Here is an 18,553-nt window from a genome sequence, read left to right on the forward strand (position 1 = left end):
GAAGTAGACTGTAGGCTGCTCAGTTTAATCACTAAAGCACCACATTTAGAGCAGCGTGTGCAGCTCTGCAGCCACAGCTTGTTCCTCAGCTCAGCAGGCAGCTGCCGCCAAAGATTTACCGTCATGACACCATCATTAAAAACACACCCACGGAGGTTTTGGCAGCAAACCGCAAATATTTCCAGGACAGAAATCCCCACATCAGAGGGTTCCTCAGCAGCTCCGAGATCAGCTCTGCACATCGGTCAGGTAAAGGCAGCCGCTGTTTCTGCTGCGCTCTGCGTCTCCATCCTCCGTCTCCTCGATCAATCAGCCAAAGTGGTCAAAGATCTGCCGCTCGGCTCTGACGATTACACAGATGTAGACTCAGGAGTGCAGATCTGACACGTCAGCTGGGGACGGTCCAGACCTGCATCTGACACAGGCTTCCAAAGCTCCGCCCTCTCGCCCCAAATATGGTCACTTCTGGCTCCAGAGACGAGACATGTGAAGCCAAATTACCTTGAGGATTCAGACAGCGGCTCCCAATCCAACGAGTTTTGTCACACAGGCTCAGTGCACTTCCTGTATGCAGTCTGTGGTAAAACTGAGGCTGAGGCTCCACAATGTTTGAGATGTAGGAAACACACAGGAGGACGATAAGCACACAGTGAAGAACACTCACGCACACGCTCAGCCACTAGCAGGAAGTGCATCACTGTTTCAGATAAATATGAGCTGCAGCCGGATGAAGATAACAGCTCTAATAGTGAAGAAGAGAACCGTAAACTTCTCTCCTCGACCTGCAGCGACACGCACTGCTTACCGTGGACATCCTGCAGCGGTTCACAGCTGCGTGAGAACCTGCCCTCTGTGATCTAGTTATATTTCGTGCCTGTGGTCGGACGCCTCATCCTGCTCCTCTGCTGTGTGACGCTTTGCGCTGAAAATGACGCGTTTGTGGTTCGAACATGTTGCCGACCTACATTTGTAACGTTGTCCTTTAATGTTTCTGACAGAAAGATAAAAGTGGAAACGTCGGCCACCCGGTCTGCTCTGCTGTACCGTTTGGGAGACATTTCTAAGTGTTATGTTCTACTATGTAGCAGCTATTGAACATAAGGAGGCCTGTAGGCTCATGTAGGCAGAATACATGTTACAGCTCAAGCTGCATTAGACCGCAGCCAGCATTGTACTGCTGCGACTGACGACAGCACACTTTAGTTCACTATGCATGTTGCTACAGCCCCTAGCTAGCATGGTTAATTACACTGAATGCCCGTGATATGATAACGCTACAGAACTCTAAGCAAGCGTAACAGTCACATAAACAGCCAGCTAGCTATCATCCCTCATGTAACTCTAGTACGCGTACATGAACTCACATGAAGCAGGAGCGCGGAGCCGTCCCGTCCATGTAAAGAGCTGAGAACAACACACGCAGGAATCGGACTTCACTCTCTTTGTAGGAAGTGATTTTTCGAGGATACATTTACACAGGACATATGCACACATCTGATATGTTAATGTGTAAAATGTTGCATAAAGCCTTTAAAGGTAGAAACACTGGAGGTTGGATTGGTAGCATCTCTTCTCTCCGCTCTGCAGCAACAAGTCGTCCTGCAGTAAGATCGCCATGCGTCTGACCGTCCTGCAGCGCGGGGAGGTCACCCGCGGTAACGCCTGCGGGCTTCCGGTTGCTGGGGAAACCATTCAGGCGCCCATCGGTTTGCAGCAGGGGGAGGTGCTGCACTGTCCCGGCCTGCAGGAAGCTGCCAAGATGGCCGACAGTGAGCCGACCGTGAGCTGGTACCACGAGACTCCAGAGAGCTCGGTAATACGTCATCCTGTCTCTTTATTTCAGTGTTTTAGTTTGTTTCAGTAGATTTCCACTTTGCGCGAGACATGTTGTGCTTTTGTTGTTTGTCTAAAGTGTCGACTTTAGATATTTCTGTACAACAGTCAGATTTTGGGAAACATAAACATGCCATCTTTAAAATATATATTTGTTATTAGTTTTATCTCAAGTTTCACGATGTATTTAGCCTAGCTTAGCGCAAAGACTGGAACCAGTGGGAAACTGCTAGCCTAGCATCATCTAAGAGTAAATAATCCACCTTTCAGAAACTCTGAATGTGTCTGATTTACAGGCAGTGTCTTGTTAGTTAGAAGTTAGTGTTTGAGTCCTGAACTCACTGTTTTCACACAGCGGCCATTTTCCTCTCATAAGAGGAAAGAGCTAAAGGTAGCCTCCAAACACTTCCTTGCTAACGTTATTGTTACATAATACAATAGAGACTGTAAATTCCTAGCTAACGGCAATCTTAGCTAGGAATCCATTGAATGCTAGCGCTAGCCTTTGTGACATAGCTGTCAGAAGCTAACTGGTTCTGAAATATGTTGTTTCACTTTGAACAATGTCCCTCAAGTTTCACTTATAGGTCAGGTTCATCATCCTGCAAACGTGGAAAAGTAGTCAAATTTCCTGCCCTGATTGTGATGTCAGAGGAAAATGGCCGCTTTGTGGATATTGTGTGTTAAACTTGTTGTGTTATGTTGGATTCAAGCTAACGCCAAACTCACAACACACAAGCGATGCAGCAGCAGAGCAGCAGCTTGTGTGTTCTATTAAAATCAGTGTTTTTCTGAATGGAGTCTGGTGTGTGTGCAGAGAGCGATGTAACGTCTGTGTGTGGTTAAAACAATCCTCTTCCTCTGTAACAAAAAGGTCTATCTCTGTAGGGATCCTTTCTGTCATGTTGTCACACACTTAGAATAACAATCTGAGCCTGTCAGTGGAAACAACAAGAACTTTTAGTGGACGACCTTTGACCCATCAAGGATTATGTTGCAGTCATTGCAGCCTGTTTCACTGTCTCTTCCTGTCCTCTGTGTCTCAGCGATGTCACAAGTATCCGTTCTGGAACACGGACCGGCAGCAGAGAGGAGCCGCCCTGCGCTTTCACCTCATGCTGGTTCCATACAGAGGTTTATATTACTGCACTGTGCACTACCAGAGGAAAGGCAAGACCCTCAACTTCACCCGCAGCATCAACGTCACGGCAGTCTGTGAGGCAACCACACAACCACTACTACGACTACTACTGATACTACTTCTACCTCTACTTATACTGTGCTCTGATTTATTCCCTTAGATCCAACCAATGTGTCCAAAGATCCCGTTATCCTCCACCCAGCTAAAGACCAGGTCTTCACTGTCAAACAGGGTAAGTTAGCAGGAACACCTCTGCTTTATCTGTCACATACTAACACAGTTTGAATAACAATATCATCGTCATTGAGGAATATCCCCCTTGTGACCACAGTATCAACTGAAATAGTTCAAAGCTGCATCAGATGGACTTTTTTTTCTTTATTTAGAGGTCCAAAAAACTCACCTGCAATACGGCTCATCACCATCATGGGTGGAGTTAAAGAGGAGCGAGGAGTTAGATTTGTAAAAAGATCGTCCTAATTTCACCGTATCTGTGACATCACTGGATGCTTATTATGGCAACAAAAAAACCCCAAATCTTCTTCAAACAAAATGAACTTCAGGTTCCTGTGTCACTCACAGGTAGCCCCGCCCTAACCCCTCCCCTCTCTCTGGTCTGTGTGACTCTCAATGGGAGCATCAGTGACTAAATGAACATCATGCTGTGTTGAAGAAGACTTGAAACTAGAGACTGAGACCATAAACTCATTAGGAACATGTTTACTGAGGGAATACATCAGGAGAGGAGGAGGAGCATGTTCTCATAGACTTCTATAGGATCAGACTGGAGACGTCCCCTGCTGGACGTTAGCGACAATGCAGGTTAAAGACACCGTCAACCTCTGATATACGGTCCATATTAGAGAGCACGTCATTCACTTTAATGCAGAAGCTGTTTTCTTATAGCAGCCCCTGGTGGACGTTAGAGGAAGTGCAGCTGTCAACACACAGATCTGTGAGGTACACCTTTACACCTCTACTGAAACACTGAGTGTGTGAGGCTGCAGACACATCGATCAGTGCAGATAACAGTCAGAGGTTGTTGATGAAGGATGCGGTGGTCATGGTGATGGAGTGGTACGGCTGAGAGGTTCACTGCGGTAATTTCTTATTGATCAGAAACGATCGCTGAATTAGAAAAGACGTCGCTGCGCTTGTTCACTGTAACACAGATGATACAAGACAAATACATTCTGCAACTAACAGAAGAAAATATGTGGAAAAAAAATGATTTTTTTTAACTTAAATACAACAAAATGCATCAGTTTTCTGAAGCTGAAGCTGCAGATCTCAGAAACGAAGAGGCTTTCATAAAATATCATTCTAAAAGCAAGAAATAAAACCTTGAAGTCGTCCTTTAAATCCCCCCCGTCTCTCCGGGCTGAGGAGTATCGGACGTTTGCTCCACTGAAACAGTTAAATCATGTTTCCCATGTCGAGTCCACAGGAGGGAAACTGATCTGTTCTTATTGATCGCTTCATTGATTTTAAATCGAGCCCTCTTTAAATGTGAGCGTCTGCAGTGAAACCAGAAGCTCAGTGTAACGGCAGGCCCTGATCCATCACGACAGAGGGACTGAATAAGTTCACAACATATAGACAGCAGGAGATTTGTGTGATTTTAAACGACTGCCGGAGGAGATTACGCCGCAGGAATGCAGCGTCCTGCTTCTTGGAATACATTCAGGATACACAGCTGCAGACGCAGCACACAGATATGTTCAGTAAATGTAACCACAAACAAATCAACGGCACAAAGAATATTTTGAGAGGAAAAATCAAAATTATAGAAACATAGTGACTACACTTGTGCCGCTAATAAACAAACACCGAGGGCCGCATTCACCAGAAGTTTGTTCTTAAATTTGTCCTTAAAAAGGATCCTTAGAAAAGTCTGATCCTCGACCCTGTTCTTAAACTGCACACCTGTTCGCACCTGTGTTTGATTGATGACCTTGATGCCAGAGTCCTCGTAAGTTGAAGCTCATACCATCCATCCATCCATCTTCGTTATCGCTTATCCTGTTCCGGGTCGACGGGGGGTGGAGCTTTTCCCAGCTGTTATTGGGCGAGAGGCCGGGTTACACCTGAACAGGTCACCAGTCAGTCTCAGGGCTGACACAGATAGATCAAAGACTGTGTAGATAGACGACGCCTCTCCATCTGCTCCCAGTGTGAAGCCAAAACAGCCCCGGTGATATGCGCTGCCATCTTGCGATGGTGACGTCATTTGGAGCCGGAGACTGCACCTAACTTACCGAAAAAACAGGAAGGACCTTTCCAGGAAGGTTCTTTTGTTGGTCTGAGGTTAAAGTTCACAGGTATGGAAACTTCAGTGACTGTAGTGATTGTTTTAGTTACGTCTCCTCTCGACGTTCGTCCTCCGCTCTGCTAATCCGGAACTGATCGGCTGCAGGAGCCGTATTTGTCAACAGAGCTGTCAGTCATCATTTTGACGGCATCAAATAACTAATTAAAAATAAACTTGTCAGAAAAATGAACACTTGGACGTAAATCAGCAGGATAAGAACTAACTAACAGAAACCATGTTTGAGAAACATGTATTTGACGTGATAGAGAGGGTTTGGATCCACTTTTACTGAGCTGTCATGTCGGCCATCTTTTTATACAGTCTGTGATAGAGACAGACAACCTTTCACGCTCTCATTCACACCTACGGGCAAGTTAAAGTGAACGAGCATGTCTTTGGACTGAGATCTCCACTTACTCATGTCGTTATCTCGAGTTAACAAAGCTGTACCAACGTAACGTCAGATGATCAGAACTCGTATCCTCAGAGCTGCAAAAGCTCCAAACAAACACAGGAACAGGCTGAACGGACCTCCTCAGCGTGGGCGACGGCAGCACGTCCTGCTCTGTGACATCACAGTGAGCAGCCGGTTGCTCTGTTTCTACATCGACAGAAAATGATCCCGTTATCACGAGAAAATCAGCTTTGATATCTCGAGATAACAAGATCAATAAGTCGACATCTGGAGAAAACAACTGAAATGACGGAGTAAATAAAATGTACGGATGCATGTCCGCTCAGGGCTTCCGTAACATCACAGCTGTAACACAGAAACATCATTTATTACAGTAAGCACTGACAGGAAACATTTCACTGTAATAATAATACTTTAAGGATTTATACTTGTAGTGGAGTATTTTCAGTTATTTTATTAAAGGATCTGAATGCTACCACTGCTAGTTAGCTTCATCTTTATAGCATCAGTGACGTTAGCGTATCCAGATGGAGCCTGCAGCAGAGTCAGTGTTTTTATGTGACTCCTCCACCTGCAGCTGCTCCCTCCTTTCATAAAGCTGCTCCTGCAGTGATGGAGGGGCTGCTCCTCCTCTGCCAACAACTTCGTCTAAATTGGTTTTTCCTGCGAGCCACTCGGACGAGATTCAACATTCAGAAAGTTAATCGTCCGTACAGAATTAGTGAAGGCTGCAGGAGCTCCATCCATAAAACAGGACGAGACGTTAACAGCGTGTAAGGACACACACACACACACACGCGTGCTGTACAGACACACGCGCGTGCTGTACAGACACACGCGCGTCCTGTACAGACACACGCGCGTCCTGTACAGGCACACACATTCAAACCCCACATCACATTCACATACAGGGTCCGTCAGGGAACAGCAGCCTCCAGCTTCTGTTCACTTTGAATAAGAATATTGATCTAAGGATTAAATATGACCAATAACATGTCAGAAAGACATCTGCCATTAAACTTGACTTTATTCCCTGTGTAGTGGATCAGGTGAGCTTTGATCATACGGGTTGTTGGTTTACAGACCACAGAAAGATATAAAAGGACACAAAACCAACACAAAGAGACACGACACCAACACAAAGAGACACGACACCACCACAAAGAGACACAAAACCACCACAAAGAGACACGACACCACCACAAAGAGACACAAAACCAACACAAAGAGACACGACACCACCACAAAGAGACACAAAACCAACACAAAGAGACACAAAACCACCACAAAGAGACACGACACCACCACAAAGAGACACGACACCAACACAAAGAGACACGAAACCACCACAAAGAGACACAAAACCAACACAAAGAGACACGAAACCACCACAAAGAGACACAAAACCAACACAAAGAGACACAAAACCAACACAAAGAGACACGACACCAACACAAAGAGACACGACACCAACACAAAGAGACACGACACCACCACAAAGAGACACAAAACCAACACAAAGAGACACAAAACCAACACAAAGAGACACAAAACCAACACAAAGAGACACGACACCACCACAAAGAGACACAAAACCAACACAAAGAGACACAACACCACCACAAAGAGACACGAAACCACCACAAAGAGACACGACACCACCACAAAGAGACACAAAACCAACACAAAGAGACACGACACCACCACAAAGAGACACGACACCACCACAAAGAGACACAACACCACCACAAAGAGACACGACACCACCACAAAGAGACACAACACCACCACAAAGAGACACAAAACCAACACAAAGAGACACGAAACCACCACAAAGAGACACGACACCAACACAAAGAGACACGACACCACCACAAAGAGACACAAAACCAACACAAAGAGACACGACACCACCACAAAGAGACACGACACCACCACAAAGAGACACAAAACCAACACAAAGAGACACGACACCACCACAAAGAGACACGAAACCACCACAAAGAGACACAAAACCAACACAAAGAGACACGACACCACCACAAAGAGACACGACACCACCACAAAGAGACACAAAACCAACACAAAGAGACACGACACCACCACAAAGAGACACGACACCACCACAAAGAGACACAAAACCAACACAAAGAGACACGACACCACCACAAAGAGACACAAAACCAACACAAAGAGACACAAAACCACCACAAAGAGACACGACACCACCACAAAGAGACACGACACCAACACAAAGAGACACGAAACCACCACAAAGAGACACAAAACCAACACAAAGAGACACGAAACCACCACAAAGAGACACAAAACCAACACAAAGAGACACAAAACCAACACAAAGAGACACAAAACCAACACAAAGAGACACAAAACCACCACAAAGAGACACGACACCACCACAAAGAGACACGAAACCACCACAAAGAGACACAAAACCAACACAAAGAGACACGACACCAACACAAAGAGACACGACACCAACACAAAGAGACACAAAACCAACACAAAGAGACACAAAACCAACACAAAGAGACACAAAACCAACACAAAGAGACACAAAACCAACACAAAGAGACACGACACCACCACAAAGAGACACAACACCACCACAAAGAGACACGACACCACCACAAAGAGACACAACACCACCACAAAGAGACACAAAACCAACACAAAGAGACACGAAACCACCACAAAGAGACACGACACCAACACAAAGAGACACGACACCACCACAAAGAGACACAAAACCAACACAAAGAGACACGACACCACCACAAAGAGACACGACACCACCACAAAGAGACACAAAACCAACACAAAGAGACACGACACCACCACAAAGAGACACGAAACCACCACAAAGAGACACAAAACCAACACAAAGAGACACGACACCACCACAAAGAGACACGACACCACCACAAAGAGACACAAAACCAACACAAAGAGACACGACACCACCACAAAGAGACACGACACCACCACAAAGAGACACAAAACCAACACAAAGAGACACGACACCACCACAAAGAGACACAAAACCAACACAAAGAGACACAAAACCACCACAAAGAGACACGACACCACCACAAAGAGACACGACACCAACACAAAGAGACACGAAACCACCACAAAGAGACACCAAACCAACACAAAGAGACACGAAACCACCACAAAGAGACACAAAACCAACACAAAGAGACACAAAACCAACACAAAGAGACACAAAACCAACACAAAGAGACACAAAACCAACACAAAGAGACACGACACCACCACAAAGAGACACGACACCACCACAAAGAGACACAAAACCAACACAAAGAGACACGACACCAACACAAAGAGACACGACACCAACACAAAGAGACACGACACCACCACAAAGAGACACAAAACCAACACAAAGAGACACAAAACCAACACAAAGAGACACAAAACCAACACAAAGAGACACGACACCACCACAAAGAGACACAACACCACCACAAAGAGACACGACACCACCACAAAGAGACACAACACCACCACAAAGAGACACAAAACCAACACAAAGAGACACGAAACCACCACAAAGAGACACGACACCAACACAAAGAGACACGACACCACCACAAAGAGACACAAAACCAACACAAAGAGACACGACACCACCACAAAGAGACACGACACCACCACAAAGAGACACAAAACCAACACAAAGAGACACGACACCACCACAAAGAGACACGAAACCACCACAAAGAGACACAAAACCAACACAAAGAGACACGACACCACCACAAAGAGACACGACACCACCACAAAGAGACACAAAACCAACACAAAGAGACACGACACCACCACAAAGAGACACGACACCACCACAAAGAGACACAAAACCAACACAAAGAGACACGACACCACCACAAAGAGACACAAAACCAACACAAAGAGACACAAAACCACCACAAAGAGACACGACACCACCACAAAGAGACACGACACCAACACAAAGAGACACGACACCACCACAAAGAGACACGACACCAACACAAAGAGACACGAAACCACCACAAAGAGACACAAAACCAACACAAAGAGACACAAAACCAACACAAAGAGACACAAAACCAACACAAAGAGACACGACACCACCACAAAGAGACACGAAACCACCACAAAGAGACACAAAACCAACACAAAGAGACACGACACCAACACAAAGAGACACGACACCAACACAAAGAGACACGACACCACCACAAAGAGACACAAAACCAACACAAAGAGACACAAAACCAACACAAAGAGACACAAAACCAACACAAAGAGACACGAAACCACCACAAAGAGACACGAAACCACCACAAAGAGACACGAAACCACCACAAAGAGACACGACACCACCACAAAGAGACACGAAACCACCACAAAGAGACACAAAACCACCACAAAGAGACACGACACCACCACAAAGAGACACGACACCACCACAAAGAGACACAACACCAACACAAAGAGACACGACACCACCACAAAGAGACACAAAACCACCACAAAGAGACACAAAACCACCACAAAGAGACACAAAACCAACACAAAGAGACACAAAACCAACACAAAGAGACACGACACCACCACAAAGAGACACGAAACCACCACAAAGAGACACAAAACCAACACAAAGAGACACGACACCACCACAAAGAGACACGACACCAACACTAACGAACACACTAACAAAACGACAAACAATGCCCCTACCTGTGAGTGGCGGCAGGACACTGTATGTGTGATCAAGCCTAAACAAACTTCAGTGTGTATCTCTTGTGTTTGTGTGTTTGGGACTAAATATAAGTTGTGTCATGCTCATGTCATTAATTCCTGAAACGTTGTTGTTTTTATTAGGATTGTGTCTTCGTACATACGGGTCTAATGTCAGTGTTAATCTCTCTGTCAGACACGGAGGTGCGTCTGGTGTGCAGAGGGCTGTTCCCCTACCTGAAGTCCAGCTGGGACATCTGGTGGACGGTGGATGGGAAGACGCTGGAGAAACTCCCGGACCATCAGAGGTTCTCCAGGATCAACAGGTTGGCAGATAATTTACCTTCTCTGTGTAACTCATTGCTGTTATAAGCAGAAGTAAAAGTAATCATTATTTTTATACATCAGCTGGTAAAATGAGTCAGAAGCTCAGGACCAACAGAGAGTTGTGAATGAACTCTGCACCTCAGCTTCACAGTTTTTCAGCCTTGTTTTGGATGTATGCTACATTCCTGTTTCCAGAAGATGCTAGTTGAAACTTTGACTCAGACAGAAATCACAAATAATGACAGAATCGACCTTTTTGTTAAAGATAAGCCTTTTGTTTTTTACCAGAAGCAGCTGTTACATCCATCGACAGAAACTGTAATTTTACCTCACAGAACATGGGCGTTCTAAATGAACTATTTAAAACACACAGACATAGGCAGTAGAGCATTAACTCTCTGTGTTCTACGGGCTAAAATCAGTGTTTTTATGAATGGAGTCTGGTGTGTGTGCAGAGAGCGATGTACACACATCTACTGGAGACACTCAGACACTGTGTGTTCCTATTTTCTTTTAAAAACCCAAATATGTAAAATTAGGGCCCCGGTCTAACTGGTTTATAAGTTTCCTGGTTTTGACTTTCCCCGAAGGACTCTGAAAGTCAGTCCTATTAATGTGTTTGAAATACACCACAGACCTCAGCAGGCCTCTGCGGCGGGAATACAGGGTCAAACAGGAATTATTAGTAATGAATCTTCAGGTTCAGTGACAATCTGACAGTCAGTGTTTTACTGTGTCTGACTGTGGTTTTATTTTGACATTTATGAGGCGTGTTTGTTCACAGCCAGGTGAATTACGATTACGGGGACCGGACGGAGGAGAGCATCCTGGTGATCAAAGACTTCCAGTCTGAAGACCTGAACAGAGAGTTTAACTGCTCTGTGAGGAACGAGAGAGGATTCAAGACCTGCCGAGCTCAGCTGAAGGAGGAGGGTGAGGAAAGGTCACGCCTCAGACTCTATCAGACAGGAAGTTAATAAATCTGTTTCCTGTTCTTCCTGCAGCAACGCCAAATCATCGTGTTAGTCATCTCACCCAGAAGATCTTTTCTCTTTCTGTTGTACTTTGTCGCTCTTCTGACTGCTGAATCTCCCGTCTGCATACGACACACTTCCTGCAGTTGTTTCACATTAAAAGCTTACCAGGAAATACAGGATCTTTGTACTGCTGGAAGGATTTTAGTGTTAAATATAGTTTTTAAATGCACATCCATCCACCTCATTTGATCATTTTCATTTGTGCATAATGTTGGACAGGATAGGTGCAAATTAATGCAATTATTGTAAATATTTGACCGCGAGCATAGTCCCCCCCGGAGTGATTGGTGAGCGCTACGGCGACAGATAATGAACTGTCGTCGCTGACGGCGAAGCCTCCGTTTCTTGTGACGCTTCTCAGGGCGCCCCGCTTTAAAAAAAAGCCCCCCCCCCCTTTATGCTTCAATACAAAAGTAGAAATACAGAAAACTCAGTCGTTGTTTTTTCAGGTGTAGAAGTGTGTGATGAAGCTGCACCAGCTGTTCATCCGTCAACAAGTACTTATAAACACAACAGGCGGCGGTGCAAACCAACATTCATTTCTTTTCCCTCTGAGTAAATGAATTTGAGCTACCTGGATGCTGAAACTGAATCGCTCATCATACATGTTGTTAAACTCGAGGCTCGTCTGTGTTCAGTGTCGTTGCCCTTCGTGGAGCTGGGTTGTGGCCTCGGTGTGACTCTGGTGCTCATGCTGCTCCTCTTCGTGGTGTATCACGTCTTCTGGTTGGAGCTGCTGCTGCTCTATCGCTCCTGGTTCGGCACCGACGAGCGACACACAGGTGAGCGACATCTGGTTTTTAAATAAAGGCAGGACCTCGACCTGACGGCTGTCGTGCACAGAGTTAATGTTATTATAATCAGTGTCCTGTTTCATTTGCAGTTAATCCACAGATAGAGGTGTAAGCAGTTTGACAACCTCGTTGTGTAATTGATAAAAACACTGAAGTAAAAGTAATAAAACTGCAGCTTTGTTTGCCAGGTGACTCAAAATGTGCCTTCTCACCTCTTTTACACCCTGATACTAAACGTCTGCAGCTTAACGATGATGTTTTCAGTCTGGCTGCAGTCGGAGCATTTAGATTATTAAACCTTGTATCAGAAGAACGGAGGGAAGTTTAACTTCTTTAGTCACGCTGCCAGGTTTATTCACTCAACCCCCGAAAATCAGCGACGCCGTGGACGAATGAGAGTTAAAAGCTTTGCAATAAAAACCTGTGGTGAAAATGCTTCAGCTGGCAGTCTCCAAACACATCCCCGCACCGCGCTCTGCACGCCAGCAAGACTTAAAAAGAGACCGTTAAAATTTTACTCAGTGCACTTATTATTTAAAGGGGGATTCTGGTATTTTTTAATCACAGGTAAATTTTACATATCTTCAGGTCAAAGGTCAAACACGCACAAAAAGTTTAACAGTGTCTCCAGTAGATGTGTTCATCCTGCAGCAGTGAAACAGGCTGTAATGTCTGCAACATAATCCTTGATGGGTCAAAGGTCGTCCACTAAAAGTTCTTGTTGTTTCCACTGACAGGCTCAGATTGTTCTTCTAAGTGTGTGACAACATGACAGAAAGGATCCCTACAGAGATAGACCTTTTTGTTACAGAGGAAGATGATTGTTTTAACCACACGCAGACGTTACATCGCTCTCTGCACACACACCAGACTCCATTCAGAAAAACACTGATTTAAGCTCACAGGACAGGAGCTGCTGGGCTAATGAGCCTCACCTTTAAGTTTGGTTTGTGTAACAGAAAGATCGTTTAAAACACCAAAGTCAAACAAAAACACTAACTAACCGATCGAGGCAGCTGTAGAGCAGCAGCTGCTGCTTTGTTCAAGGTTAAATTACTGTTTTTGTCAATGGACTCTGGTTTGAAGAGCGATATAATGGAAAAGGAAAAATGAGCATTTTAATGGCCGTCTTTGATTTTCCCCTGGTTATCGTTGGTCTCTCAATCTACTGGAGAAACTGCAAAACATTTTAAAACTTTTTTCACCCAGAAAAGTGTAAAATCACAGCCAAGGTTAGACAGAACGGAAATTCCCCTTTGAGTTAACTCAAACTGCTCATGCACTTCATGGAACTGTGACGTCTAAGATTTGAGGGTCAGTGGAACTTTTTTACCACAAAAAAATGTTGTGCACACAGGATGTAGTTGTGGCTTTTTGTGCACGAATGATAACGTGAGGAGTCAGTTATAATCTTGATGTCCTGTGGGTGCAGAATATGAAAGTTCATGCATGAAGTTGTGCTTTCATCATGTGAGAGGAGAGTCGTATCCTGTGTTCACAAATGATCATGTGTCAGTCAAAGCCTGTTCCTCATATGAAATCTGATAGTAGCAGTTCACAAAGTAGACGTCTGACCTCTGACCCTGGTTTTGTGTCTCTGTGGATAATTTAGATGTAAAAATATAACAGCAGGGAGTTTAAAGGAACATCGTTCCACAGAATGAGTGAAAGTGAACTCAAAAGGCAGCAGCACGGTGCTGAACGCTCAGACGAGGACGTTTCTGATCAGATCAGGGGAGTTTTGTGTGTGTAACTCTGTAACTCTGTGTGTGTGTGTGTGTGTGTGTGTGTGTGTGTGTGTGTGTGTGTGTGTGTGTGTGTGTGTGTGTGTGTGTGTGCAGATGATAAGGAGTATGATGTCTACATCTCGTATGCGAGGAACAGCGAGGAGGAACAGTTTGTTCTGTCGACGCTGCGCGGCGTCCTGGAGAACGAGCTGGGATACTCCGTGTGTATCTTTGACAGAGACAGTCTGCCGGGAGGGAGTGAGTACTCACCTGTACTACACACTCGTACTGCAGGAAGTACACACTGATGCTGCAGGAAGTACACACTCATACTGCAGGAAGTACACACTCATACTGCAGGAAGTACACACTGATACTGCAGGAAGTACACACTCATACTGCAGGACACGCTCTGATCATGCAGTGTACATGAACATACAACAGGACTCACACTCTGATACATGTGAAATAAAATCCTTGAGCTTCAGCCGTATTTATGACTTCTGCTACTGGTACGCCTGCAACAACAGTACTCCTGTTATTAGCAAGTCTTGCTCTATCTGTTAAAATGTGCTCCTGCTTTCCCTGCTTGTCCTCCAGCTTCTGTTTTCACCATCACTTCAGGCACTGCTGCTGTTACTGCTCTACTCTTCCTGCTACTACTGAGGACCTCTCTAAAGAGGGTGCACTTCCACCATCATTTGTAGTGCCTCACGCAGACTGTTGCATTCCTGTTGCGTGTTCCTGTCAGCTCACATTGGATTGTCTTCTGCGTATAATCGGAAAACTGCAACTCAGATCTGATTCATGTGTCCACCATTGGCAGCTTTTGTGCTTGTGTTTCTGTGGCAAAGATGTGGGCATCAGCAAACACGTACGCTTGTAACACGGCTTTTCAACAGAAGCTTGAGACATGGAGCTGCACTGTCTCGCTCTGCAAACAATCAGGCTGTAGAGTCTCGAAGCAGAGCACAACTTTACTCATTCTGCCGTTTAAACTAAGACGGACAAGTGAACCAGAATAACACACACACACTTCATCCGTCCATCAACCATCCCTTCATTAACCCCCCTCTCTCTCTGCAGCCATCACAGATGAGACTCTGAGTTTCGTGGCTCGTAGCCGCCGCGTCCTCGTGGTGGTTAGCCCGGGCTACGCCTCTCAGGGCTCCCAGGCTCTGCTGGAGCTGAAGGCTGGCATCGACGGCATGGCTCGGGGCGGGCACCTGCGGGTGATCCTGGTCCAGTACAAGCCGGTCCAGAGGCAGGTCTGGGTCGGGGAGCTGAGGAGGGCCCGGGTGGCCCTGGCGATGGTCCGATGGCAGGGGGAAAAGTCCAAGGAGCTGACGTCCCGGTTCTGGAAGAGGCTGAGGGTGGAGTTACCTGTGAGGAGGGTTAGCATCAGGGGGGAGGAGGGGAGCAGTAAGGAGGCTGTCCTGATGAGGCTGATCAGTCAGAACAGCACAAACTCCCAAACAGGCCTCATCACCAACACTGTGAAAGAGCCGCAGAAGGTCCTGAACTCTGCAGCGTAGCCTGACGGAGGTCTGCAGTCAGATCAGCTGCATGTGGGGCCTCGTCGGCCTCAGAGAGCTGCACGTTAGAGCCGGCTGCTGCTCAGTCCTCTGCAGTAGTTTCATCATGTTTCTGTGTCAGAGTCAGACTCTGACCTGATGAAGGAGCTGGATGGAGATAACAGTGTTTACAATTCGTCCTCTTACGACCAGAAATGTTTGCACTGATTTTCAAGGACAAAATATCAAGTAGCGACTGAAGATGCAAATTATCTCGTAGCTTAATTTCATACGTTTCATACGGTGAATGTTTCTGTTATGATTACTGGCTGAGCTCTGGAGAACGTGTAAGAAAGTACAGAACGGACCAACTGACTTACACTGCCCTCAGCAGAGCCACTACTAGCATGGTTGCTAATCAGTGCTTAAAGATGTCTCCTGGAAACAAAGACAGTAAATCACCATCATCAGAATGTTAAATGTAATTAACAAACCATCTTGAGCTAATTATATTTTGATGCTGAAAAGCTACTTCAGCGCGTACCTGACATCAAACCAAAGTTTGGCCTCGGAGCGACGCAGGAGGAGAGGCCATGGAGTCATTCAAATCTGCGGCGGTCGTTGTCTGAAAATAAATCTGTGATGAAAACATTTCATGATGATCCATGAGGAGCTCAGGAAGCAAAGTGTGAGCTGGACGAGTTTTTCCACTGCAATAAAGTGCAGAACAAAAGCTCCTCACAGAACATTTACATGTTCATAAACTCAGCATCATTTGTCTTTGTTTCATCAGCATCATAAGCATGCATCACTTTTCATCTGCACACGGTCCATTAATGATCTGTGTGTGTGAATACTTTAGCGTCTGTCTGGATAACACAGCATTTCATTTGAACTCATCTTGAATACATCAGTTGGTTTAGGTCCACCTGTGCTTTCAGCTTACGTTAGCATACATAAGCATATTTAATGTTTAACACCCTGGCAGTAGCATGTTAGCATATATTATCAGCATTAACATTATTCAGAGAGCATCAGCTAAGCCTTAAAGGAACTCAAGTTAGCTCTCAGATGTGCGTTGCTTTGGACAAAAGCGTCCGCTGAATGAAATTCTAACATTGTTACACAGATGTTTTATATTTTAATAAAGTGTTTCACTTTGCTTCTGTTGCACCAACAGTTCAAAAAGTTCAAAGGATGACTCGGAGAGATTCACCCTCAGGGGACAGTGATTGTCTGTTGCACAGATAAACTTCAGTATCATCTGCATAGAGGGAGATTAACATTATTACAAGCAGAGCTTTTAAAGCACCACAGCTTTTTGTACTGAAACTATTCTACCTTTAGTTTAGGTAGTAGTATGTGTTTATAGACTATAACTTACTTTATCGTTATTTTAAATGTTGCAAGTACTCTGCACATGACTGCTTTACAACCCCGTGCTTTTGTCAGTGTTTCGACTTTATATGAAATAAACGAGGTACCTTTTATTTTTTTACTAAATACTTCATTTGTACTTCTTTAAAGTTATGTTATGTCAGCACGCATCCTGCACTGCTCTTTATTTAGTATTCAGTGAACAGTTTTTCATCTTTGTCTAATAAACGGATCATCTGTCATTCAGTTTTCATTTCATGTCTTCCATTTGCACAAACACACACAGGCGTGTCGTTAGGATCATAATACACACGTCTCTTTCCAGACGTGTAAATATAAACTCACAAACTACATTTTCATAAACATTTTTCAGTAGTTTGATCTGATGGTGTAACTGCATCACAACAAGATCATGTTGACAATGATAAAGTTATAAACTGATGTTTGAGGTCTTACTGACCAGTGGTTAATTGACCAGTTAGAAATCTAGCTGGTTTCATAAAGCAGTTTATTGCTACGCTAGCAGCAGTCTTACATAAAGCTGTTATAGGCTCATCTGTAATTTAAGTTAATGCTAACATTAGCACGCTATAAGTAGCATACAACAGTATGCTCTCCAAAGGCCTGATGGTGGTGTTGGACACAAAGTCAGGAGATCTCTTGCCTCGTTTGGGATGAAGGAGGAATCGCCTGCTCACCAAACCAACAGCTCGGCCCTCACCGAGATCTTTGTCAAATCGAATGTGTGCTTTGTTTATGCATGTTTTAGATGTATCGCCACATTCTGGTCCACCATGTTGCACTGGTTTTATGTAGCGTTAACGCAGCGTAGACAAGAGCTGCTTTGGGACATCTGTATTTTCACCCAAAACGCAGCTGGACTTGTTTGAAGCCCGTGAACATGTTTCACCTCTCGTCCTAAAGGCTTCTTCGGTTCTGAAGTGACAGGTGGACGAAGCTGGAATCATCTCTGTGGGTCATTAGGATGCTAATATTTTCAGTTAGACGCCAAAACCGCTTTGTTCCAGACAACTGGGAACTCGCTCCAGGTGCACGACGCCAAACGTAAATGCAAAACATGGCCGACGACGTGACGAACTGATGTTTCTTCGGCGAGTCTTTAGCCAATTTAACTTTTTTATTTTTTTATTTTTAACGTTTTCCTTTTTGTGGAAAGAAGATAACTTACAGTTACCGGCTACCTTATCACATCAAGGACATTTCTTATAAAAATGTCCATGCAGAACATGTGTTACTAAATGATAGTAGATATTACGTTGCTTTTCAGTCGATAGTTTACCACCACT

The 18,553-nt window shown here is 44.9% G+C and overlaps 1 protein-coding gene across 1 annotated transcript in view; it reads left to right on the forward strand.

Annotated features, from left to right (window-relative positions):
- The window catches only part of il1rap (interleukin 1 receptor accessory protein), a 29,819-nt gene extending 12,460 nt beyond the window's left edge, over positions 1-17,359 (forward strand). Inside the window, exons 5-12 of the mRNA XM_069668794.1 lie at positions 1,588-1,813; positions 2,880-3,048; positions 3,135-3,206; positions 10,667-10,796; positions 11,582-11,730; positions 12,473-12,616; positions 14,470-14,613; positions 15,442-17,359. Coding sequence (XP_069524895.1) covers positions 1,588-1,813; positions 2,880-3,048; positions 3,135-3,206; positions 10,667-10,796; positions 11,582-11,730; positions 12,473-12,616; positions 14,470-14,613; positions 15,442-15,890 — 1,483 coding nt within the window. The 3' untranslated portion in view covers positions 15,891-17,359. The remainder of the gene's footprint in view (positions 1-1,587; positions 1,814-2,879; positions 3,049-3,134; positions 3,207-10,666; positions 10,797-11,581; positions 11,731-12,472; positions 12,617-14,469; positions 14,614-15,441) is intronic.
- The last annotated feature ends 1,194 nt before the right edge of the window (positions 17,360-18,553 follow it).

The sequence above is a fragment of the Semicossyphus pulcher genome, unplaced genomic scaffold, assembly GCF_022749685.1.
Source record: "Semicossyphus pulcher isolate SPU_LCO1_2020_fin unplaced genomic scaffold, fSemPul1.0.p SCAF_19, whole genome shotgun sequence".
NCBI classification, from domain to species: domain Eukaryota; kingdom Metazoa; phylum Chordata; class Actinopteri; order Labriformes; family Labridae; genus Semicossyphus; species Semicossyphus pulcher.